Below are 26,189 nucleotides of genomic sequence, written 5' to 3'. Positions count from 1 at the left end.
TAGGAGAGATAATAGTCCCTACCTCCTAGGGTTGTTATGAGGATTTAAGTAAGTAAATATCTATAAAATATTTGAAACAATGCTTGGCACATAGTAAATGCTGTGTTGGTTTATTTTAAGTTAGTTTGCCCAAATATTTCTGTCTTCTTAGAGGAAGCAGTTTGCCTTTACAGATCCATGCTAGTCATGAGATCTGGCTACAAACAAGGAAGATTGCCCTAGCTTCCTCTATTTCTTGCTTACACCCCGGGATAGGCGGGATAGAGGCAGCATCAGGTCAACGAAATAAAACTCAGAGTACTAAAGCTGACAGTCTTTAATTAGCTTTAGGGGGGAGGTCATCAAGAGGATGTAACCACCAACTGACCCATGAGCTGGACCCTTACAGTGGGAAGCTCTTCACTCCCATCCCCTGTCCTTGGAATGTGGCTGCCACTTGCCTTTCTGTCTCCCAGGACACAGCCTTGAGATAGTAATGTGCTCTTGAGACCATCTGGACTGTATATGTAACTGAACCTGGTTAGGGCTTCTGTATAAATGTTTAAGATTCTGGCAGGGGGAGTGAAGATCTACTCATCTTGTGGCCACTCAAGAAAAGTCTTGGGGCACCTGGGTGGCTCAGTGGGTTAAGCCTCGGTCTTTGGCTCAGGTCATGATCTCAGGGTCCTGGGATCAAGCCCCACATCTAGCTCTCTGCTCAGCAGGGAGCCTGCCCACCCCCACCCCCCCCGCCTGCCTCTCTGCCTACTTGTGATCTCTCTGTCAAATAAATAAATGAAATCTTAAAAAAAGAAAGAAAGAAAGAAAAGTCTCGTGTGTAAGTTCCTTTGTTTATTAAACCTGCCACCTACCAGCCTGGAGTGGTTTGGCTCTTTCTTTCTCCTTGGCTTGCTTGTATGGGGGCCAGTTTACAAACCAACAGTCGGCAAGCCAGCCAGGAGACCAACAAAATGGCCACGGGAAAGAGGCATCCTCCTTGAGGGAAATCCCTGGCTGGCTATCATCCTCAGGTGGGGAGTGGTGGCCTGTTTGTTAGATGCTTGTGGACTCGCATGTGAGTACTGGGACGCCCTAAAAATGCCAGTGGGTTTGATGTACTTTTGAGAAACTACACCTAGCACACTGCGGCAAAGGAGGGAAAGGGTTGTCTCCCACAGTGAGCTGGTCTGTACTGCAGGCAGCTCTACTAGCCACTGACGCCCAGCTAGAGGCTGAAGTTAGAGAACAATGTGCACCTGTCCACTACCCTGTTAGCTTCAGAAGTAGCAGACAAGGTGGGAGAGCAAGATAATAAGTTAGAGACCCCAGTGTGCCATTTTGCAAAGCTAGGAGGGTGCAGGCAGCTGTGGATTGAGGTCTGAGCACCTGTGACTAAGCCTGATTAGGACTCTAAGGGGGGAGATTGCTAGAAAGTGAAGAGAGAATAGAATGAAAGGGACACTATTTGTGGTGATTGACAGTGAAACAGACAAAATACCAGTGCTGTCCAGCCCCTAATACAGAGGAAAGTTCTAAATACCAATTACTCAAAAAACTCTGAAGATAAAACTAACACTCTTTCTGCCCCTCCCTTAAGGTTGTAAATTTTATCATGTCTTTGAAATGTAAACACTGAAAAACTGCCTACAGAGGCTAAATTTATAAATGGGGGAAAAGAGGCTTTTCAGAATACAGACTGCTGTAGAAGCTCTCTTGCCCCAGAAAGCTTTAGCCATGTTGAGTGGTGTCTGATTCATGGCTCGAGTTTTGCAATGAAAGCTTTGGGATTTCGGTTTGGGTATGTCTGCATGTTATGTGTATCCATGGATATATATTATATATGTGATGTTTTTCTATCTCCAGAGGGCATTGTCAAAATTACTGTGTAAAAGAGCTCTATTTAATTGGCTTAAAGAAAAAAATTTTACAGTTTTTTAAAAAACTTTTTTATTTTAATTCAGTTAGCCAACATATAGCACATCATTAGTTTTTGATGTAAAGTTCAATGATTCATTAGTTGTGTATAATACCCAGTGCTCATCAGATCACAGTTTTAAGTTTTAATATGAATAATATACTCATGTAAAACCGAAACAATTTTATTTCATCTTCTAAAAGGACAAAGTTTTCTTGGACTGTTGGTCTGTTCCTGATGAGATTATGAATGGTTTTTCTTTAACTTTCAAGTAATCTTCCTAGAAAACAAAGATTCTATGTTTTATGGAAATAATTTCCTGTGCCTCATGTTATCTTTATCAGGTCTTTGATTATTTTAGAAAACTGAGTCTTCTCTATTATAAGAGCTAAATTTTTTTCCACAATTCTGTAACTTTCTGTATTAGTTTTTGAAGTCTTTAACTGTCACTTTGGCAAAATGAATAAGTATTGTTTCACAGCAGCCTATAATCTAATCGATTGTTTTAAGCCTTTTGATATTTTGACCCACTGCAGTTCCCATAAATCAAATTCTAATGAAGTCTTGTTGACTTTGAACTAACTTTGGGATTTTTCAGAGGGTCCCTGGACTGTCTCAAAAGATGAGTTCTCTGTCCTTTTTTTTTTTTTAAGAGATTTTATTTATTTATTTGACAGACAGAGATCACAAGTAGACAGAGAGGCAGGCAGAGAGAGAGGAAGGGAAGCAGGCTCCCTGTTGAGTAGGGAACCCGATGTGGGGCTCGATCCCAGGACCCCGGGATCATGACCTGAGCCGAAGGCAGAGGGAGAACCCACTAAGCCATCCAGGTACCCGAGTTCTCTGTCCTTGTGAGAGGAAGACATTGATCTAATTACATCTATTTGGCATGTTAAATTTCATGGGAAGCACTGTCAAATAAGAAGTGATGCTAAACTTTCTTCACATTGCTCCAGAAATTATACAAAATTTCCAAAGATCTGATGTGTCCTGGTATAGTGTTCAGTTATAATCCTAGTTATTATTTTAAAAAGGATATCACAGAAATGACTAAATTTCTCTGTCCACCATGTTATCATGAACTTTCATCAGATCTTTAACTGTGACCATTTTTAAGTCCTTTGTCAATTATACAGACATGTATTGTTTTATTCTGATGCTTTTGCAAAAGTGCTTCATCTTCAGAGAGATTCATGGAAAAGACTCTGACAGGTACAGGTTTCTGGTAACTAAGATTAGCTTGCCTTTATGTGGGAGGAGCAATAATGGACTTTTCATGTGCTTCCCCAAGGCTACACACACAGCTCCACAGTATGTCATGGGATGGTAGCCTGAGACTTGTCCCTGTTCTCCTTCTCCACATCAGTAAAATGGGCCCATTGCATTGATGATATAATGTTACCATGTGAAAACTTGCCTCTCCTTTGGGACACTGCAGATTTTGCTGGAACACCTGTAAGGGAGAGGATAGGAGTGTACCCACAGAACATTTAAGGCCCAGGCACTGCTGTGAAGTTTTTAGGAGTCAAGATGGCATTATCCCAGAAACTATTGATAAGGTGCAAGCCTGTCCATCCCCTAAGAATGTGAAAGAGCTTCAAGCCTTTGTAGAAGTTTGGGAGTTCTGGAGGACTTTTGTTCACCACCTGATGCAGTGCCTTTACCCTTTTTTCCACCTGGCAAAGAAAGGGCATGTGTGGGACTGGGGATCAGAGCAGCTCACCTCTTTGGAGAAGATAATAATCTAGTGAAGTAGCTTAAAGCCCTAGGCATCTGCCAAGCAGGACTGCCATTTGTGTTAGATGTGTGTGTGATTCTGGAAGATATGGGTCAGGTGCTATGGCAGAGACAACAGAAGGAGAGAGTACCCCTAGGATTTTGGTCCCAGCCATGTGAGGGAGCAGAAACCTGATAAAACCCCATCCCCCAGTAGTTTCTAGCAGTGTACAGAGCATACCTCCAGGTAGAGCCTCTCAGGCAGCAGCCAGTGTAACAGCCAGTGGGCTGAACTCAAGAGTGGTTGGCAGGTGATCATTCATGAGTCCTAGCTGTTAACCCTTTGCCCCAACAGTTGGGCTGTTCTAAAGGAATTAACCCTCTGATTTGGACAATGGGAAGCTGAGAAGTGGATGATTATCAGTGGGCCTTTGTGGGGTCAGGATGTGTGGGGGAGCATTTGGGTTTACCTGCAAGAGCCTGAGACAGTCTCAGTGCCTTCCCGCTTATAAGGTTCTGACATGGTGGTGTGAGTCCTTCAGTAGGTGTAGCGGACCTAGTGCATGGGAAGAGCAGCCACCATTGTGCCCAGGTGGAATGATTTATTGCTGAGAATGCCAGATTGCCCTTGACATACAGTGATTTAGTTAATGTAGGAACAGTATGTTCTCTGTGTTCCAAATAATACCCAAGGCAACTGCCAAAGGAATCTGAGGCCATCCACTGCAGTTCCCAGCTTGTGACAGATTGGCAAATTGATTATATTGGCTCCCTCTGTCAGAGCGAGCGTTCTAAATATGCCTTAGTTTGTGTGAACACTTGGCTAACCCAAGCTTTCCCCTGTTGCCATGCAAACTGGGCTGCCACCATGAGGGAATTAGAGAAGCTGAGTACCATATACAGTTAACAATCAATCAGACAGTGGTCACACGCCAAAGGTCATGATGTTTCTAACTGGGCAAAAGAACATGATATTGAGTTTAGGTTGCCCCTATAACCTGCAAGTAGTAGGGTTGGTAGAAAGGAAAAATGGAACCTTAAAGTAGCAGATTTAATTACTAATAGATAAAAACCCCTTGGCCAGGTGGGTTCAAGTACTGTCCCAGCTTTAATACATTTGTATGATCAACCAGTCAGACCTCTTATCGCATATGCCAGACGGGGGATCCCTGCTGAGGCACCCAACATTGTAAAGATATGGATGGCTTGGTAAATAGCCATTGTGCCAACTTTCACCATGGATCAACATGTTATGCTGCTGAGTACACCAAATCCCATCATGCCTGGAAATGTGTCATCTCTTAGAATTTGCAGTGAGATGTCTCACCTGGATTGGTGACTTAGTTCACATCCCTGGATGATGAACTATTCAGTCTCCACTGGGATCCTGTTGTTGAAACCCATGATGACTGGAATGGAACATGTGCCATTGAAAGAGGGGAAGAGGTGGGTGTCCTGGTCTGGCACCTCCCACCCCCAGTCCATCCGCTTAGGCCTACCAGTGCTGCCTCCCTACCAGTATGTATGGTTATGTATGGTGTATACAACCAGGTCAAGTTCCCAAAGCTGCCAGTCTCCCTCTCCTCGAGGCTGGCTGGATATGTTCTGTTTTCCACTGATACAGTCATTTGGGTGCCTTCTTTGTTCCCTCCATTGGTCTGGAGGACATTACAGAAATGATAACTAACAATGACTGTCCTTACTGAACACTGGATGTCTCTAATGAGAAAAGCTTTCTTCCAGAATAGAATGGCCTTGGACATTATTACTGCCTTGCCAGGAGGCACCTGTGCCATTGCCCAAACAGAATCCTGTGTGTTCATACCTGATGAGTCTCCAATATATCATTTCTATTAAATCAAACAGGGCACAAGTAAGTGCCCTGAGTGATCCGGCTCCCAGCCTAGGAGACTTAATGAATCAGTGGCTTGGAACATGAGACTCTTGGTGGAAAAGTTAGCACTGATTTTGGGAATCATTACCTTAATCTGTGTTTTTTATGTGCCTGTGTTATGGCTGTGGCATCCGCCTCCAGTTTAGCCAGATAGCCACCAAAGGGGCCACCTCCATGCGAGGGAAACTCCTTGCTGACTGCTCAGGCAGGTCACGCTGTGGAAGAGCTGGTCCTGGAGGTTGGAGTGTTGGGGAAGGTCATCAGGAGAATATGATTGCCACCTGACCCGTGAGCTCCACCTAGGCAATCACAGGCTCCTGACTTTCTCCGCTGTCCTTGAAACATAGCTTCTGCTTCCCTTCCCCACTCCAAAAAGCTGTTCCCAGGACACAGCTGTGAGATAGTAGTGTGGTGTTGAGACCATTGGATGGTTTATGTGACTAAACCCAGTTAAGGCCTCTGCATCAACTCTTAAGGCCTGGTGGGCAGGCACTGAGGTCTGTTCATCTTGTGGCTGCCTAAGGTAAGCCTCATGTAAATTCCCTTATTAAACTTGCTGCCTCCCAGTCTAGAGCGGTCTGCCTCTTTCTTCAGGCTCTTCTTGCCCTGCTGTACAGGAACCAGTTTGCAAAGCAACAGTTCTCTTTTGCAGTAATCCTGGACTACATATTCTGTAATAAGGTTAATTGAACAAACTGGATAGATGGTAATTGCTAGGAGCTTCACTACTTAATCCTGTAATCCCCCATTATTTAGGAACTTGTCCTAAGTAAACTGGAAAGAAAAACATAAATTATAATTATTGATTATAGTGTTAAAAATAAGCAAGTGGAGAATCTAAACAGAAATAGAATGGTTAAGAAGATGCCTCAGTGGTATATCACAGGGTATTCAATGATAATAATGCGGACTGTGAGCCAACATGAAGATCTTTTAATTGGCTTTTTTTTTCAGAGAGAGAGAGGGAGAGAGCGGATGTGTGCGCCTGTGTATGAGCACGTGGAGGGAGGGGCAGAGGGCGAGAGACAATCATAAGCAGGCTCCACACTCAGCTGGGAGCCCCACCCAGGCCTTGCCTTTACAACCCTGAGATCATGACCTGAGTCGAATTCGATGCTTTACTGACGTGAGTCACCCAGGTGCCCCTTAATTGACATTTGAAAAGTAGGTCCCAAGCTCTGTACTGTGTCAGAGACCAGGGATACAAACAAGCGAGAGGTGTTACTTCACTGGAGCCTACACTCCAGGAGCTCTTATCAGAAGCAACCCATTGCAGTGGTACAGGTATAGGGAAGACATAGGAGGGAGGAAATAGATTTTGTGATCCTGAAAGAGTCAGGAGATTATGACTGAATGCCTCTAAGTCAGAATCTGGCTCAGGTGAAAGGATCAATGGCTCCGTGGGGCCTTGGTTGGACTGGGGTAGCTGGTTTCCCACCGTGCCTGCAGGAGGGGCCGCCCCAACCACCTGGTTTTGGGACTGGTCCATGGAGACTGCCCCTTCACAGGGGAACAGGGCAGGGCCAGAAAGGGGGCCCGCCCCCTCACCCATCACCCACATTGTTGGGGAACCTGGTGCTAAACCGTTCATAGATAAGCTACTTCTGAGTCTGGGTTTGGACCCAGCAGAGCACCTCCCTTGCTGACATGGATAGTTAGCATTTGATACAAGGGTTTGTAAAAAGAAAGAAGAATAACAACTGCCAAAATAAATAAAAGGGTCAGGGAGAGCTAAAGGAAAGAGGAAATAGTTGTGTTAGGCTATAAGACTTAGCAGGTGAATAAATTGGTAATATAATGAATATGTATAAAATGTTTATTTATTTATTTATTTATTTTTTAAAGATTTTATTTATTTATTTGACAGAGAGAAATCACAAGTAGATGGAGAGGCAGGCAGAGAGAGAGGAAGGGAAGCAGGCTCCCTGCTGAGCAGAGAGCCCGATGCGGGACTCGATCCCAGGACGCTGAGATCATGACCTGAGCCGAAGGCAGCGGCTTAACCCACTGAGCCACCCAGGCGCCCTAAAATGTTTATTATGTGCCCGTACTTTGCTAAGCAATTTTCATTATCCCATTAGTCCCTCTCAACACTATGTGGTGGGTGCATGCACCATTGTAAAAAAGGAGTAAATGGAGCTTTAGGTGGCTAAGTAACACACTGAAGGTTGGTGGACCGTGTGTTTCTCTTCTAAAATTCATATCCAAAATCACTATACTTTACAGTGGCCTCCAACAGTGAGAAAAGATTATCTAGGGAGGTCTTAATACTTTAAGGCCAAAAAAAAAAATAGTTAATTGGAGTAAGAGGATTTTCTCTTGATTTCTTGATAATGTTATTTTAACATTCAATAATTCCTGCCAACAGCTAAAACATTTGCTGCTTATTATTTTGAGAGACCTATCTCTGAAGGACCTAGGTACAGATATGCATAGATCCTCTCATCTGTCAGATATTTTTTTGTCCTCATGTAAGCAGTAAGATATGAAAACAGAGTAGACAGTATAGGAAGCAGTATAGGAAAAATGGGCTATGACTTGGAAAGTGGGTCGCTTAGAGTGGTGACTTTTTTTTTTTTTTTTTTTTTTAAGATTTTGCTTATTTGACAGACAGAGATCACAGGTAGGCAGAGAGGCAGGCAGAGAGAGAGGGGGAAGCAGGTTCTCTGCTGAGGAAAGAGCCTGATATAGGGCTCGGTCCCAGCACACTGAGATCATGACGTGAGCGGAAGGCAGAGGCTTAACCCACTGAGCCACCCAGGCACCCCTAGAGTGGTGACTTTTGATTCTCTTAGGTCAACAATGTAGACTTCTTTGTATCTATACTGTGGGGATTCCTACTCCATGTTTTATTATTTTGTGAAAGTTTGAGGATTGTGCAATTTCAACCATTTTTATGGGGGTTTATCTTTGTCAGGATAAAATTATACTGAGTGCCTTGTTCTAAAATTAAAAGCAGTACAAGTCCCTCAGTCTCTGTTACAGGCATTTGATAATGCTGGTTTAGTACTCATGGTATGGCTGGCGTAATGAAACCTTGCCTGCCAACTCTGATCTGAGTCTTTTGATTTTTATTTTTATTATTTGGTGGGGTAAGGGAGGGGTTGGGGAGGGGCAGAGGAAGAGGAAGAGAATCTTGAGCAGGCACTATACTCTGTGCGGACCTGATGTGGGGTTTGACCTCACAACCCTGAGATCATGACCTGAGCTGAAACCAAGAGTCGGACACTTAACCAACTGAGCCACCCAAGCACCTCATCATCTTGAGTCTTTTTAAAGAGCATGTGAATTTGGCATTCTCCAACAGAGGAAGTTACTTAGGACCCAGGAGGTGATGGAACATGACATCGCTGTATATAGTCAAAGGAACAGAATTCATGCAATAAGAGGATTTTGTTGTTAAGTCCGTTCGCTTTTCTGCTCATGGGTTTTGCTGAAAACTGTAAGCTGGCATTTTAGAGATGAAGAAAAATTAGTGTACTATACACATAGAAATGGGCATATTCTTATTCCCATCTGGAACAGTCTTGCATGTAGCTGCTCAGTAAGTCATTTCTTCAAAGAATGTATAAAAGAAGATGTGAAGATTTTCATTTCCTCCTAATGTTACTGTGCCATTCTTGTGTGAGAATGTTAAGAGATGGCATGCTAAGTTTTCCTTTTCTGATGCTGCAATGTCAAAAGATTTTATAAAACTCTAACTCTTGAACTTGGTTCTCTTAGAAAGGCAAAAGAACTAGGATAGCTAAACCAATTTTGAAAAGGAAGAATAAAGTTAGAGATATCACACTACCCTATTTCAAGACTTAATGTATAGCTATAGTAATCAAGTTAGTGGAGGAATAGACAAATAGGTCAATGGCATAGAGTCCAGATATCAACCCATACAAGTAGGGTCAGCTGATTTTTACATATGTGCAAAAGCAATTTAATGAAGAGATAGTAGTCTTCAACAAATGGTGCTGAAACAATTCGGCATTTATAGGCCAAAAAAAAAAAAAAAAGTCTTTATCTAAATCTTACACTTTATACAATAATTAACTCAAGGTGAAAGATCAATCTAAATGTAAAAACTATAAAACTTTTAGAAGAAAACATAGGAGAAAAATTTTCATGACCTGGGGTTACATAAAGAGCTCATAGATATAACATTAAAAAAAACAATCCATAAAACAAACAAAAAATCAACAATTAAGCTTGATCAAAATTTAAAACTTGTGCTCTGTAAATGGCCCTATTAAGAGAGAAAATATATGTGAATCATCTGACAAAAGAGTTGAGTCCATAGTAGATAAAAAATTCTCTAAACTCAACACTAAGAAAACAATCCACTTAGACAATGAGCAAAAAACAAACAGATACTTCATCAAAAAACAAGTGTAGGTGGCAGATAAGCACAGGAAAAGATGTTTTATTATTAACCATTAGGGTAGTGCAAATCAAAATCAAGATGGGGTACCTAATCGAGTGGCTAAAATAAAAAAATAATGGTAATACCAGGTGATGGTGAGCATGTGGGGAAACTGGATCTCTCATACATTGTGATGGGAATGTAAAATGATACTTCGATAAAGTAATTTAGTGACAACTAATGTTTGAATCATAAGTAATGTCAAGCTGCTTTATATACTTCTCATGCTTTCAAAGTTAAAATAAGAAATGAGATCTCTATTCCCATACAGATCTGTAGTGGATATATTTTCCAAGTTCAAGTTACAGTTCCAGCAGGGTGTTCAAACCCTGAATGAAAGACAAAGGAAATTTCCATTATTTCAAGATCCATTTCTGTTAGACATAGTGACGATGGTTGTCCAACATTGTGAATATAATTAATGCCCCTGAGTTGTACACTTAAAAGTGGTCAAGATGGCAGCTTTAATATGTATTTTACAACAATAAACAATTCTGTTTAATTATGTCTTTTAAAAGCTTCTACCTAACTTTCAATTAGAAGTGATTAATCTGATGTAATAACAAAATAAAAGCAAACATCAAGAGAAAAGTCTAATGGAATTCTCATGCCTTCCAAAAGATAAATATGCTCAACTAAAATCATGTGTTCATGGATTGATTTTCAGTACTTAGCAGTACTGATGAAATTATAAGAGCTCATTACAAATCAGCCATTAAGAGATGAAGATTTTGATCAATTTTAATTCAAGGGAAAACTACTTTAATCCCCAGTTAAGTGAAATGTTATTCCTCCATTCTTTTTTTTTTTTTAAGATTTTATTTATTTATTTGACAGAGAGAGAGATCACAAGTAGACGGAGAGGCAGGCAGAGAGAGAGAGAGAGAGAGAGGGAAGCAGGCTCCCTGCTGAGCAGAGAGCCCGATGCGGGACTCGATCCCAGGACCCTGAGATCATGACCTGAGCCGAAGGCAGCAGCTTAACCCACTGAGCCACCCAGTAGATCTGTATTACCAAAAAATGAACTCAATTATTACTATATTTTGAACTTTGTTAATAAACATTTTGTGGAAATTTGTTTTATTTTGTAATATAAGAACTTCCGTAATTATCCTTAATTTTGCCTCAGGGCCCACAAAGCCTAAAATATTTACTCTCTGCTCCTTTACAGAAAATTTTGCCAACCCCTAGCTTAGAGCATTGATTTTTTCACTTTTTCTTCTTTTTTAATATATGATTTTGAAGAGTTCACAATCTCACTCTGTGCTCTGCTTTAGTCGTATCCTACAGACTTTGGTGTGCTATAATTTCTTACCATTTAGTTCATAATGTTTGCTAATTTCTATTCGACATCTTCTTTAATTTATGTTATTTATAAGTGTGTTGTATAATTTTTTAAAAAGATTCATTTATTCATTTGAGAGATTGAGCATGGGGGAAGGGGCAGAGGGAAGGGAGAGAGAGAATCCTCATGCCCACTCCCTGCTGAGCTTGGAGCCTGACACAAGGCTTGATCCCAGGACTCTGAGATCATGACCTGAGCAGAAATCAAGAGCCGACCACGCAACCGACTGAGCCACCCTGGGACCCCTGCATAATTTCTAAATATTTGGAGATTTTCTTGCTATCTTTGTTACTGAATTTGACTTAACTTCCAAAGTCGTCAGTTTACATATGCCACATGATGTCAGTCTTTTGAAATTATTTGAGGTTTGCTTTAAGGCCCAGCATATAGTCCATTTTGGCAGATAGCCAATGTGTACTTGAAGTAATATTTTAATTTTTGCCTTCTTCTGAAGCTTTGGATATTCAAGTAAGGGTGGTCCTTACAAATTTCCATACCTACTACTACTACAATATTCCATACTATATATATATAGTGTTTTATATTTATATATATATGTTTTATATTTTTCTTCTAGTGATTATAGGCAGTTTATAGGTTCAAAACCAAACAACAACAAAAACCAAAAAACCCTACCTTTGTTGCGTACTTGACTCTCAGTAGCCTTTAGTTCATTATTAGGTACCACAGTCCCTAACCACAAAGTAAGTGTCTACCTTATACCTAAGGACCTTATGTAAGAGTTAATTCTTGGTAATGACTCATTTGTCATGTTGTGTTCTTACTCTCTTGAAACTGCTCTATCTTGCCTTTCTCAAAAGAACAAAAATGTGTTTCCCAGTTGCCCAGGCTGTGTACTTTCCTGATACTTAGCGGTACCTTATCTTATCTGATGATGCATAACTGTGTTGTGAACTAAAGCTATTGCATTTGAAGAGAGAGCCGCCTAGACATCCAGGTACCTCTATGCATGAATTCATTTCCGCTAATATCTGAATGGCCTCTGTTCTGTGTGGGAATGAGGTGGTGCCTAAAAACTGACTCTGCCTTGTGTAAGACACAGTGTGGTTGGTGCCGCACCACTTAAACTTTTTCTTGATTTGGGGATCTATTCTTTCTTGCTATTTCACAGTCATTGCTGGAAATCTTTGTGATAATGTGAGAAAAGGATGTACTTATTATCCTCATCTGAGGAAGACAGTGCCTCTGTTTCAGCAACAGGAAGGGGTACACTTTGAGTTACTTTTAGAGTAAACAGAGGTAGAAGTGTTCAGATTCTTGGCTCACCCTCTTCTGCCTCATTTACACTTTGAGTGATAAACATTTTTGTTAATGTGATTAACTGGTATTTATAAGCTTAATGGTGAGTACGGTTAACTCTATTTCAGCACGTGAGACCTTGTGCTTTGTGCTGCAGACATCTGGGTATTGGAGCTCTTCAGCCGTGCAACCAGGGTGAGAGCCTCTGTTGTGCTCTCCCTGCTGCTGAGAAGGGGGGGTGGAGACATGCACATACTGGTTTTTCTGTGCGATAGAGCTGATAATTCGGGGTTCTTGTGAAGTTTTCATCATAGAAAATGGGCAGTAGGATTTGCAGTTAGTAGTGAAATGACTGACTCTCAGTCCACATTGGGAAATGTAAGAGAAAACATTTTGGTGATAGAGACATATGTCTTAGAAGGTACAACACAAAGAGTGAGCTGTGTATTTTATGTAATGTAAACTGTGGATTTTAGTCAATAGTAACATATCGATATTGGTTCATCAGTTGTAACAAATGTCCCACCCTCATGCAAGATGTCGCTAATGAGGGGCGCCTGGGTGGCTCAGTGGGTTAGGCCGCTGCCTTCGGCTCAGGTCATGATCTCAGAGTCCTGGGATCGAGTCCCGCATCGGGCTCTCTGCTCAGCAGAGAGCCTGCTTCCCTCTCTCTCTCTGCCTGCCTCTCCATCTACTTGTGATTTCTCTCTGTCAAATAAATAAATAAAATCTTTAAAAAAAAAAAGATGTCGCTAATGAGGGAAACAGATGGGGAAGAGATGGAGAGATGAGAAGGTATATGGGAACCCTGTGTGCTTTTTGTTCAATTTTTCTGAACCTAAAAGTGCTCAAGAGTTTAGAAGTTTTAAGTAACTGGTTGAATGTCACTTAAGCAAGTTCTTACCATACCATACAAGTTCATGTTTAACCCTGACCCTTGGGATTTCTCAGGTAAGACAAATCTGGTTTGCAGTTTGAGCTGTTCTGTCAGGTCGATTTGCCCCTCTGTTTTTCTGATGTTCGTTAACTGTGCTTTCGCCTCTTCTCTCTTTCTCTGTTGAAACAGTTAGAATGCCAAGATGCCTTGGAAACAGCAGCCCGAGCTGAGGGCCTTTCCCTGGATGCCTCCATGCATTCTCAGCTCAGAATCCTGGATGAGGAACATCCCAAGGGAAAGTACCATCATAGCTTAAGTGCTCTGAAGCCCATCCGGACCACTTCCAAGTAAGCGGCTCTGCCGGCTAATGGCTTGTTTGTGAAGCACCAGAAGCATTTTTGAAAATTTGGGCTAAGATTAGATCATTTGGGAAGACCCGCTTTTAGTCAGGAGCTCGGTTTATGAAACAGTGTATCATAAATGCCAGCTAGCCCCTCTCTGTGTGTTGACAATTTTGTGCTTTGGGTTTTCTCTCCTCAGACACCAGCACCCAGTGGACAATGCTGGGCTCTTCTCCTGCATGACTTTTTCTTGGCTTTCTCCTCTGGCCCACATGGCCCACAGGAAAGGGGAGCTCTCAATGGAAGACGTGTGGTCTTTGTCCAAGCACGAGTCTTCTGATGTGAACTGCAGAAGGTAGGCTTCTCTGGTCCACCCTCATCTCCCATATACTGGGGTGCATAGGGCCTGAGCTAGGAGGGGGGGGGTCTGGCAGTGTGACGCCCTCAGCTCTGTGTTCTTTTAGGATCTGAGCTGTCCAATGGAGGGAGGGTAGCCTGGGAATGACTTTCTCTTTGCTCTTCTGCTTTATCTCCTATTTCACCTTTAATCCTGTTTTAACCACGGGCTTTCTCTCTCTCTCTCAGCCCCGCTTCTCTTCCTGAGTCTACAGGGAAATTATGTTGCTGCCTTGTGACAGAATACATTTTTGTGGTAGCTGATTATCATGACTAAAATCTAGTTTGCAACTTTACATTTGACCACAGGATCCTTCAGAAAGTGTTGGGGGCCCTTGAGAAAGGAAGTTCTTAGTCAGAAATGAATTCTATTCAGGGATAATTTTTTTGGGTGGAAGGAAGGACTTCGGTTCTCATCATTTTCCATATCTGGAGAGGCTCCCTATGCAGGGTAAACATGTAGTTGCCCAGAAAGGGTATTTTCCCCCCAGAAGGTGAGGTCCACATACATAGTTCAAAGAAGAGACTCGTGCGAGTGGTGTCAAAGCCTGAAAACAGAAAGCAATGGCAGGAGGGAATCTAGGGTGTCTGTTCACCTGGGCAGACGTGTAACAGAGGACATGTGCCCTTGTTAAGACTAGAGAGACTGTGGCAAGAAGAGCTGAATGAAGTTGGGCCAGACGCTGCTTCCCTCCGAAGGGTTGTGTGGATCTTCTGCCGCACCAGGCTCATCCTCTCCATCGTGTGCCTGATGATCACGCAGCTGGCTGGCTTCAGTGGACCAGTAAGTTCTAACCATCCTTTCTGACAGTCTCCAGGGGCCCGGCCACGGCCAGCTCTAACACGCTTGTTCTGTTGCAGGGGTAGTGCTCACCTGTGGGCTAGTTAGCAGCCTTAGAGATGCCTCTAGGCCTGGTAAAAGGGAACAGTTGATTTTGGAGTGAATGGTGGCTTGTCAGCAGCTGGAACGATGAGGGGCCATGTTGCCAGAGAAGAGCCGGAAACCGGCTTGCTTTCCTGGGGCGGGTGACAGAGAACGATTCCGGCTCTGCGCAGGACGGTGCTTCTTTGCTGTGTGTTGATGTGGAGCGACAGTGTTGGTCTGGGGAGAGGTGTCTCGCGGTGCCGTGAGTGGGTGAGAGCAGTGTGGTGTGGCGCAGTGGCTGGGCTCAGTGCTGGTGACGTGCGCCCGGAGGTGGAGTTGTCACGCGGTCCGTGGTTCTGTGGCCAAGGAGCCTGAAGAAACCCGAGGAGTGTTGAGGCTTTTTTTAGAGTCCAACCTGGAGTCTATTTTTAAGTTTTGGTTTATAGTGTAAACTGTGTGGCAGGTGTCGGGGTGGCAGCCGTGGTGTTTTCCTAGTGTGTACTGAAGCAGAGTAGGTAAGAGAGTGATGTTCACACTGTTTCCTGGACACCTGTTTCTTACACCTGCTGTGCTGCCTGACACTTGAGACTTTGATTAAATCTATTCTCTGCATATTTGCCTTGAGGCATTGGAGCAGTAGTACTACTTATACTGTGCATTTTCCGTGTGTGGGTAAGCTGGAGGTTCATGGTCTTGGTAAGTATATGCCTAAGATGCATGGTGATTAGGTAAAACTAATTTGCAGTTTTCCTGTTTTATTTTTGTTGTTGTTTGTTTGTTTTTTGTTTTTTGGTTTTTTTTAATGTTTGATGCCTTTTTAAAAGTTCTGATCTCTTTTCTGAAGCAGAGAACACTACTTTTCTGGTATTATGTTTCTATATGAATTGACCAACTAACACACTTTTGTATAAATTTTAAGAGATACCATGTAAGTGAATATTATGTTACTGACCAAAATGGCAAACATTTTCATAGGACCAGCTTCCCCCAAGAAGAGCTTCTGTCATTGTTTCACTACAGGGCTGATGGCTGCTCTGGATCTTCTGTAGCGTTCTTTGAGCTGGGTAACAAGGTATATAGGGTTTCTTTACTCCATTTGGCCAGTGCAAGAAATTCATTGGCTCCCCCCATGCCAAAAAAAAAAAAAAAAAAAAAGGAAAAGAAAAACCAAAAAAACCCACAAAAAAGGGGGGGTATACCATAGATTGTTGAGATTTTAATTTTTTATTTGGGACAAAAAACTACCTATGCATGTTCAGTTTGGGGGCCTACAGTCACTCCCTTGAGCATCTGCATATTCCTCCATCTCTCTCTTAAGGTACAGCATACTGGAATGCTAGCTCTAGTAAACTCTTCTAGATGCCAGGGAATACTGAGAGACTTCCTTTAAGAGGAAAACAGCAGCACGCTTTTCCTTCTGTCTGCCCTCTTGGGGAAGAGCAACTTAAGGCCTCTGTTATTTCATGAGATCCCATCCTAGAACAACTGAGAAAGCAGTGGTCCCCTCCATAGTCTCTCTCAATGATGAAAAGACTTAAAACTATAAGCAAAGCAAACTTCTTTTTTTGGAGTACCAATTCAAACAAATTTCTTTTTTAATTGGAAATTGAAGAGTCAGCCTGGTTTGAGATTAGTGCTAGCAGTGAACATACCTTCTGTTCTGTGCGGATTTAAATCCTTTCAAGGAACACCCATTTTAGATTTTTGCACATTATCTAATATGGCACAACTTTCAAACTGGCTTAGTCTATTCTTACGGAAATCTGTGAAAGAACCGACCTCCTAAATATGGGGATATTTCTTTCCTCCCCTCAGGCATCGCTGAACCTTGGTAGCCATATGCAGAATATACAAAATGACCAAGTTCATGTGTATTTTTTAACTGGCCAGACATCTGTACATCAGGACGATCCAAAGTTTCAGTGATGCCGGTGGACCAGAGCTCTGGGCAGAGTGCCCAGAGGTCACAGTAGTGTTAATGGAGTACCAGAAAGGATAAGGGTATGGTCCTGACCTAATATGAGTGGCCAGACTTGCTAAAGATACAGAGATGCTGTGTGGCCTTCCTGGATTTGAACAATTTAAAAAGACCAGGCTTGACCTGTGATTCTCCTGTAAGGAATTAGCATCCACCCTGTGGATCTGCAGGAGAAGGCTACCTCCTGTGGTGCTATATCTTGGTGAATGCTAACTCTGTTCAAGGGCCTTTTGGGGGAAAGGGCAGTGAATAGCCTCTAGAGAGGTAAGTTTCCCACCCTCCCAACCTCTCCCCAGCTGCAGCTTGCTTGATGCTGTCAGGATCTGGATTTGGGGGGAGTCTCTCTGTAGTGGAACCAGTGACAGAAGCTGTTCTTTAGAATTTTCAGGATGGCTGTATTCTGCGGTCAGAATGAGAGAGTCAAGCTGGGCAGAATCTCTCGCCAAGAGTTCAGGTAAGGTAATGTTTATTCACTGGGAATGCTTTCCACAGCCAGACAGCTATGCTGACAATCTCTCAAGTTTTTTCTCCCAGTTTGTTTACATTTAAATGATAAGTTTGTAAAACTTTTTAAAACTAAATTTTGGTTGGATTTTTTTCATGAAAGCCTTTTTTTCTTTATCCCATACATACAAAAATGGTTTAAAATGTAATTGTTTTTTTAAGAACCCTATGTGTTGGAAATTCTTTAATCTGCTCTTTCCTCTTTTCCCCCTCCTCTGAAAGTTTTACATAATGTAAGCTTCATTATGTCTTTTACCTTCCCCCGGCTTCCCACCTCGGGAGGTACTAAATGCTATTAACCAGTGCTGAAAAATGGCACTGTAAAGGTATGGGAAGGAAGGAGCCCCAAACTACAACCTGCTGTCCTTTCACGCCTTCCTCTGGAGACTGTTCCATCGGTGCCGAGGTGTGTGAGAAAATGCTTTACGGCACCGTCATCTTACTGAGTTGCTTCACGTGAGGAAAAATGGGGTTTTGACCCTGCCACTCAGTGACTCAGTTCCACATTTTGGATTGCATACTGGAAAAGAAGCCAATCTTCTTGCTAGTAAACCAACAACCCAGCTGTATGCAGTGGTGACCCAAACAATGGATATAAACCTAAAAAATCTGAGGGAGGGGAGAGGTGGAATACAATAGTTCTCGGGATCTGAAATCTCCTATTTATTTGATCAGGTTACTTAACTGACGCTTGACAGAAATCTCACTGGTGGGGATCTCTTAGGATCTAGCGGACATCTGGTATTAACTTCCTTTCAGGAAAAATGAGAAATGCCAGTTAACCCAGAGAACGTCTGGGTTCTGAAATTCAGCATTAGCTGCCTCAGGACAATTGTGTCTGGCCTCCATTTTGTCTGTCGTTCAGAGCTGGCTTCCACCTACAAGTACCCTGTGCTATAAGGATCCGGGGTAGTTGGGTGGATGGGTTTCTCGTTCTTTTTTTTTTTTTTTTCTTCCTTCAGGGTGGGGGATCGGTTTGACTTTCTTTTGTCGTGGTTTGTTTTCTTTCATTTTCGGCAAGATCAATTTTAGCTGCAAGGACTTGGGAAAAAAAAGAAAGAAAGACTCTGAAGGATGCCGCCCCGTTTTTCCTTGAGGCCTAGTTTTTTGTATTCTGTCCTGAGCAGAAGTCCTCCATCACAGCCTGCTGAACCAGTAGCACCCAGAGATTTTTAAGCCGAGTTCCCTCTGTGGGGGGAGTTTTTAGTTTTGTTTTCTTAAAATTCTCTTTCCTTAGCAGCAAGGTCTTATTCCTGGAGAATCTACTCCATTGCAGACTCCCTGCAGCTTCAGGAGCCTTAATCGATTAAGTGCTGTCAGCTTGATGTACTCCTCCGGACTCTGGAAACAGCTGTGGGTTCTATTCTGTATTTCCGCCGTGTGTAGCGAACACAACAGTCGGAGGCCAGATGACCTGTTAGATGGCTAGCCTTGTAAAAACTCGACTCTGTATGTTCCCATGTATGTTACCGCAATGCTCCTTCTGTTGTACAGTGTCTGTGAGATGCTCTTTGAAGATGGTACTTTTATTTTATTTTATTTTTTCATTTTCAATAAAAGTACATTACCTCCCACTTCCTGGTATTTAATCCTGTTGCTGAATGTGCCTTGTGTGAGTGTGTGCTCCGGCGTTGCAGGACCTCAGAGCTGGAGGTGGCACTCGGTGGTTCTTGGGGGCTGGCTGCCTTCCCTCACTGCAGGTGGTGTTAGACATATGCTACCTGAGGTAACATGTTTTTGTTTTTGGGAGGGAGTGGGGGGTGGGGAGGGCCCAGGGGAGGGTTTCTGGATTTTGGATAGTCTGCTTTGTTTGCTCTCTTCTGTACTATTAAACTGCCGATGTTTATTTTCAGGAATGTTTTGCAAATGCACTTCTCACTCTTCCCCAGTCCAACTGTAGGTACACTGTTCCTTTTTATCAAATAAGCACGTTTGAAACAATCCAAAAAAAAAGAAAGGTCTTAATTTCCTTTAAAGACATGTATCAATGTGTGGAGATACTGGAGTCAGGTCAAATATATCCTTTTTAATGACCATGTGTTTAGAATTAATTTCAGCTCATGGACAGGTTTATGTTACATTAGAAAGAGTAACAGTTTTGGTGGTGTACTTAAAGAAGAAAAAAATCCAGATGAGGCCTACCACCTGCGAAATGCCTTGAGTAACTATCCGCAGGCGGGTAGTCAGTCCTATTTGGTCGTTCAAGGTCTTCCTCTGCTTATGCGTGTAGCACTGTGCAGTGGAGCTGCTTCCTCTTTCTAACTTAACATAAAGCTGTGGCGTGGTGTGTGGGTGCCGTGGAGATGTTGACAGCAGCATGTGTTTCTCCCTGTAGGCCTTCATGGTGAAACACCTCTTGGAATACAGCCAGGTCACAGATTCTAACCTCAAGTACAGCTTGCTGTTAGTCCTGGGCCTCCTCCTGACGGAAGTCGTGCGCTCGTGGTCTCTCGCGCTGACTTGGGCGTTGAATTACCGAACTGGTGTCCGCTTGCGGGGGGCCATCCTAACCATGGCATTTAAGAAGATCCTTAAGCTAAAGAACATTAAAGAGAAGTCTGTGGGTGAGGTGAGTAAGGGGTGTTCGCTTCAGGGCAGGGAGAAAGCTCCCAGCTTGAGCTCGTTCCTGATGTTGGATCTCTGCTTTGTCCTTCCATCTTCCTCCTGAGACAAGGGGCCGGCGTCCTTGCACGGTCCTCTCACTGCTCTCTCTGTCTCGTAGCTCATCAACCTGTGCTCCAACGACGGGCAGAGGATGTTCGAAGCAGCTGCCGTTGGCAGCTTGTTGGCGGGAGGACCCATTATTGCCATTTTAGGCATGATTTATAACGTAATTATTCTAGGACCAACAGGCTTCCTAGGATCAGCTGTTTTTATCCTCTTTTATCCAGCAATGGTGAGTAAGCCTCCTTGCCGTATTGTAGCAGCTTCTCCTTAAATGAGCTTCTCCTTAAACCACTCCACTAGGTTTCATGTAATAGGCACTGTTGAGGTGTCACATCTCTGACTGGAAATTTCCTCAGAGCAGGTGTGGAAAAGTCTTGAAAGAGCTAGACAGTGTTCAGTCCCTAGAGGCAGAATTTTGTCTGGAGAGGAAGTATGGTGTCCTGTGAATAAAGGCCATGACTCTTAATGAGATTTGAAAAAAAGAGTCTGTCTGAGTGAAGGAGGAGGCCAGCAGGTGAACTCTGCCCTTAGGAACACGAGAGTGTCTGAGTCTCTTTGTCTCAATTTGATGCTAACCGATACGGCTTTTCTGCTTTTCTTTGGTAACACTCAATAACCATAATTGCTATGAGAACAAAGTTTGTTTATAAGGAAGTTTGTTTAACTTCCTTGCAAAGAGATAAGAATTAGGTAATATTTTATTATGATTTAATAGACCAGTTTTATTAAAAGGCAGTGCAACTACAAGGTGCTCATTTTATTTTTCATAATCTTAAGCAGCTTTGTTTCCCAGAAAGACTAGACAGTTCTTAAGTTTGAATAAGCCCTGACTTGGCATGATATCGCTTTTCCTTTTAGATGTTTGTATCACGGATCACTGCATATTTCAGGAGAAAATGTGTGACCACCACAGATGAACGTGTCCAGAAGATGAATGAAGTCCTCACGTACATTAAATTTATTAAAATGTATGCCTGGGTCAAAGCATTTTCTCAGAGTGTTCAAAGTGAGTTTACAACTTTCATATGTGCATGTTGTAGAAGGTCTTTGCTTCCTGATCACATTAGTTGCTAGGAACCCTAATGTCATAGGATCATAATAGCTTTTTAAAATATCTTACGATCTTTATATTGGAAGGAATCTTAGAGACTTGAACTCATAGTCTCATCTCACATGGGAGGAAATTAAGACCGGGAAATTGTGGTTTTTTTCCCTCCACGGTAACTTAGTAGTTATAAGCAATTCATTCAGTTTCAAAGCAGGCCCCCACCCCCACCCCATGTATACTGTCATACTGCCCATAGTTTTATGGCCTGGCTATGAAGACATCACAGAAAACAACACCAAGAGGCTTCTGAGAGCTTTCCCCTTTCGTCCCACCCCAGGTGCAGGCGCATCACAGGCATGAGATGTGTGAGGTGTGAGATCCTGGGGAAGGGGGAGAAGGGCCGCTCTGGGGGTCAGGACAGCTGGAGTCCGGGCCTAGTGCAGCTCCTCAGTCACCGGGGTTTTGGGTTTGTTGTTTTAGTTTTATCTTTTCAAATAATTGACTTACGTTGAGTCTCAAGGCCCCATCCTGGCCCTATCCTGCTTATCCTGATCAGTCAATTCAGTGCAGACATAAACATGTCTAATATGGGAATGCCACAATGCTTGGAGGAATAATTAGCATTAGACTGGACGTTCAAAAAGGTCTCAACAGAAGTCGGAATGATGGGCTTAAAAAAGGTGGCATTTAAGAAGGGCATATTTAAAGGCGCTTTAGAGTTGAAAAAAGTCATCCATTGAAACTTAAGTATAAGAAATGAGGGCTGTCCATTGACCATCACCTCATAGTAAGCTAACCTGAATATGTGGCAGTTATAAAAGTTAAAAGTTAATGCAGTTTGGGGCACCCGGGTGGCTCAGTGAGTTAAAGCCTCTGCCTTCGGCTCAGGTTGTGATCCTGGGGTCCTGGGATTGATCAGTTGGTGGTCCTCAGGAGGAGGTGGTCACTCAGAGGTGTTCCAGCAGTGGGTCAGGTGACTTTATTGAGTAGTGAGGTAGTTGTCAGTGGAGTGGAACCAATGGTTGTGAACTGGGTAGCCTCCAGGCATGTTGTAGGCAGAGTGACTGCTGATGGTCCTTTCTGCCTCTTTCATTCTGTGGTTTCATAATTTGAATGAGAGTCTCCTCATCCTTGAGCCCCTGACTTTGGTGTATATTGGTTTGACAGGAGTGTTCTTTCTCATAGGACTTAAGCAAGGTATATGGTCAATGTGAAAGCAATGGGTTAGATTTTTTAAAATAGGACTTATGAGCTAGCTCATAAGATGGTTCCCAGTGTCTTGAGCAGTGGTAATACCTTTAAGCTCAGTACAGAGTTTCTCAGAAGAATTGCTTTTGTGTTTAAAACTTTAAACACACACACACACACACACATACACAAAACTTGCCACTTTATTGTCCTACTTCCTACTCCATGGTCTTTAGTTCTCTAGGATTGCTGTGTTAATAAGGGTCTCCATTTTGCAAATACTTGGGGCGCCTGGGTGGCTCAGTGGGTTGGGCCGCTGCCTTCGGCTCAGGTCATGATCCCAGGGTCCTGGGATCGAGCCCCGCATCGGGCTCTCTGCTCAGCAGGGAGCCTGCTTCCTCCTCTCTCTCTGCCTGCCTCTCTGCCTGCTTGTGATCTCTGTCAAATAAATAAATAAAATCTTAAAAAAAAAAAAAATTAAAAAAAAAAATAAATAAAACTTTAAACACACACACACACACATACACAAAACTTGCCACTTTATTGTCCTACTTCCTACTCCATGGTCTTTAGTTCTCTAGGATTGCTGTGTTAATAAGGGTCTCCATTTTGCAAATACTTAAGAAAAATCTTTCTGCCTACAAAAATTATATTTTACTCACCTTCCGTCAATCATCCTCACTGCCTTTGGTGTGAAAGCCTCTACCCAGCACTGACATACGGCGGGCACTGTAGTAAATCTGAGTTCTTTAAATTCTCCGTTACCATGGTTGTAGTCTTTTCTGTTGTTTACTGGAAATAAACAACAATCAGCCAGGCAAACAAAAGAGCCATTTACAGATACAATTACCCTGTCCATTCCTTCTAGATGTAAGATGTTTGCAAGAAAAATCAGATGAAAGCAGAAGGTGTTCATTGCACTGATACGTAGGGACTGGTTTCTGTTAGATTCATTCTGTAACTTGATTCCATTTCAAACCTCAGGCTTATGTACCAGCATTAACAGTAATAACTGATAGTCAAGCTGACCTGGGTTTTGCATCATGGGTGTTAAAGAGTTTTGTGTGTGGTTTTTTTTTAAATTTATTTTTTATTTTTATTTTTTATAAACATACATTTTTATCCCCAGGGGTACAGGTCTGTGAATCACCAGGTTTACACACTTCACAGCACTCACCCTAGCACATACCCTCCCCATGTCCATAACCCCACCCCCTTTCTTCCAGCCCCCTCCCCACAGCAACCCTCAGTTTGTTTTGTGAGATTCAGAGTCACTTATGGTTTGTCTCCCTCCCATTCCCATCTTGTTTCATTTATAAAGAGTTGTTTTAAAGCCTATGTGGCTGAAGATCTACCAAGTGTTCTTTGGTGACAGAAGACCAATATCTCACGGTTTCTTTTGACTTGCTTTAAAATTGGCTTGCTTTTCAGCAATTGGCTTGCTTTTTATTTTTAGAAATCCGAGAGGAGGAGCGTCGGATCTTGGAAAAAGCTGGATACTTTCAGAGCATCACCGTTGGTGTGGCTCCCATTGTGATGGTGATTGCCAGTGTGGTGACCTTCTCTGTTCACATGACCCTTGGCTTTGATCTCACAGCAGCACAGGTCAGTGAACCATCAGGGCTTGGGAAGATTTTAGAAATACCACATGTAGAACTGCTTTGGTCCTCTTCTTGATATGGAGGAGTCCCCAGTAACCAGAAGGTATTTTTTCTTTCATGTGATTAAGCCAAGAAGGAGAAGAATGGGGATTTAGCCCTAAGCACAAATAACGTATGGATTATTTTAAGTCAACCCAACTTTGGATTTAATTCTGAAAAGACAAATCATCCTTTGGTTCAGATTTACTGAGAATTTTAACTGAAGGTCTTATAAAAGCTCTTCCTTTAAAAAAAAAAAAAAAAGGCATACGTAGGGTGCCTGGGTGGCTCAGTTAGTTAAGCGTCCAATTCTTGATTTTGGCTCAGGTCATGATCTCAGGATCATGAGATCAAGCTGTAGGTTGGGCTCCACACCCAGCAGGGAGTCTCCTTGGGATTTTCCCTCTCCCTCCTTTTCTGACCCTCTCCCCCACTCACATGCACAGGCTCACTCTCTCTCCAATAAATAAATGAATCTTAAAAAAAAGCATTTGTGACTCATACCAACTTGATAGGTTGCTGCCTTCCTTAAATCTGAAAGGAAATTGATGTCTTGTTATTTTTGTTGCAGTCTCTAATCAAGCTCAGTGTCTTTCTTTTTCCTATTTTCAGGCTTTCACAGTAGTGACTGTGTTCAATTCCATGACTTTTGCTTTGAAAGTAACACCATTCTCTGTAAAATCCCTCTCGGAAGCATCAGTTGCTGTTGACAGATTTAAGGTAAGTGGCTCCCTTCCCCTCCTTCATGTCAGGAGCCTTCCCCGGCAGAGCTAACTGTTGCCTTTACTCCAATGGGCCACACAAGGTGCCATACTTGGTTTTTGTCCACATCTGGTCTTTTGTCCAGTTGGTAAGAAAGGGGGCAGTAGACGGGAGTGAATTAAGGGATGGGGCTAGTTACCTTTTCAAGTGAATGTGAAATTTTACATTTTGTCAACAGCCCATCTAGTTCTGGGCCGCCAGGATTTTGTTCCCCTTCAAAGCGAGGCCCTTCTTCCTCGGCCTGATTTGGGTATATGTCCTAAAACTTCCTGGGCCTTTCAGTGACTCAGACTTGGAAGATCAGAATCATAGGGGGACTGTCAGCTTTTCCTCACCTCGGTCTACCGTCGACCTCTACCAAAATGCTATTGTCATTTTGATTGGTCAACATGCTATGCCCTTTTCCGTGCTTTCTCTTTCGTACCTTGTAGTCACCACTCATGATGCAGGGAATGCAGTGACGTAGGAATAGTCATACAGTGACATCATGTTGCAAAGTGCAGCTAAGGAAAGACCAGGTTTTTTTCTGGAGGTGGTTAGTTGATCATACTTTGACTGTGTTCTTTATGCCTTCAGAATCATACAAATAGGTGATACAAGAAGTTGATAGATTTGGGAGGGTGAGGGGAGAGATATTTGAAAGTGGTTAATACTTTTTAAAAAGAAGCAGCACCTGTGTGGGCTGGAATTCCTTGACTACGCTCCTGTAGGGAGTAGCTCGCGCACTCCTGCCAAGCCTTCTTGGCTAGTGAGAACAAGGCAGAAGCGATGCTGGTTGCTTGAAGGCTTGAGGCTCATAGGCGTTCATATCATCACCTTAGATGTTTGGGGGGAGAAAGCAGTTGAGACTCTTGGAGAATATGAAGAATGGAGAAGAGCTTCCACGATTTATTTGGATTCTGCTTGTTTACAGTTAACAGGGTGAATTTTGTTTGGGCAAGAAAGCCAGTCCTCAAGAATGCATCCCCAGCTCTGTGCCCTCCCTCCCTAAGCTGCTAGAAGGCGAAGAGCCAGAGCCATAGAAAAGAAATGGCCTAATTGTAATCAGAGTTTTATTTTGCTGAATCTACAATACCTAGTCATGGAAGAAAGCCTGTGTTTTGACCATAAGATTATCCCCGTCCTTGTTAATTAGAATGGATTTGGTAGCATTTGGGATGAAACAGTAAGAATTGATAGTACAGGTTTGTTCGCCCTGTGTTTCTTGAGGGCTTTCTTCTCTTCCGTTTACCAGGTGGATTTCACACCACAGCTCCTTTCTCTAACCAGAGAACTTCAGGGTTAATAATAGAAGCAAAATCACCCACAGCTGTATTACATGCCCCTTGAGGCTTCAGTTCTTTTCTGTCTTCTTGGCAGGCTCCTCCTGCCCCTCATCTCCCTCCTTCTCCCCCGTCCTTCTC

At 42.8% G+C, this 26,189-nt stretch overlaps 1 protein-coding gene across 9 annotated transcripts in view; it reads left to right on the top strand.

Moving 5' to 3' along the window:
* The window catches only part of ABCC5 (ATP binding cassette subfamily C member 5), an 88,045-nt gene that overhangs the window by 15,305 nt on the left and 46,551 nt on the right, over positions 1–26,189 (top strand). For 2 of the 9 annotated variants that reach the window (XM_004745106.3, XM_045088675.1), the window contains exons 3-10: positions 13,587–13,744; positions 13,938–14,093; positions 14,771–14,918; positions 19,817–20,050; positions 20,204–20,377; positions 21,007–21,154; positions 23,841–23,989; positions 24,637–24,744. In XM_004745106.3, the coding sequence (XP_004745163.1) occupies positions 13,587–13,744; positions 13,938–14,093; positions 14,771–14,918; positions 19,817–20,050; positions 20,204–20,377; positions 21,007–21,154; positions 23,841–23,989; positions 24,637–24,744 (1,275 nt within the window). Of the gene's footprint in view, positions 1–13,586; positions 13,745–13,937; positions 14,094–14,770; positions 14,919–14,948; positions 19,382–19,816; positions 20,051–20,203; positions 20,378–21,006; positions 21,155–23,840; positions 23,990–24,636; positions 24,745–26,189 lie in introns of those variants that run through there. The other 7 variants (XM_045088676.1, XM_045088677.1, XM_013052563.2 and 4 more) reach the window with 7 other exon arrangements.

Source organism: Mustela putorius, unplaced genomic scaffold (assembly GCF_011764305.1).
Source record: "Mustela putorius furo isolate JIRA1106 unplaced genomic scaffold, ASM1176430v1.1 tig00003834_pilon_pilon_pilon, whole genome shotgun sequence".
Lineage (NCBI taxonomy): Eukaryota > Metazoa > Chordata > Mammalia > Carnivora > Mustelidae > Mustela > Mustela putorius.
Note: the sequence above shows the minus strand (reverse complement) of the source record. Positions and strands in the feature narration are given on the sequence as shown.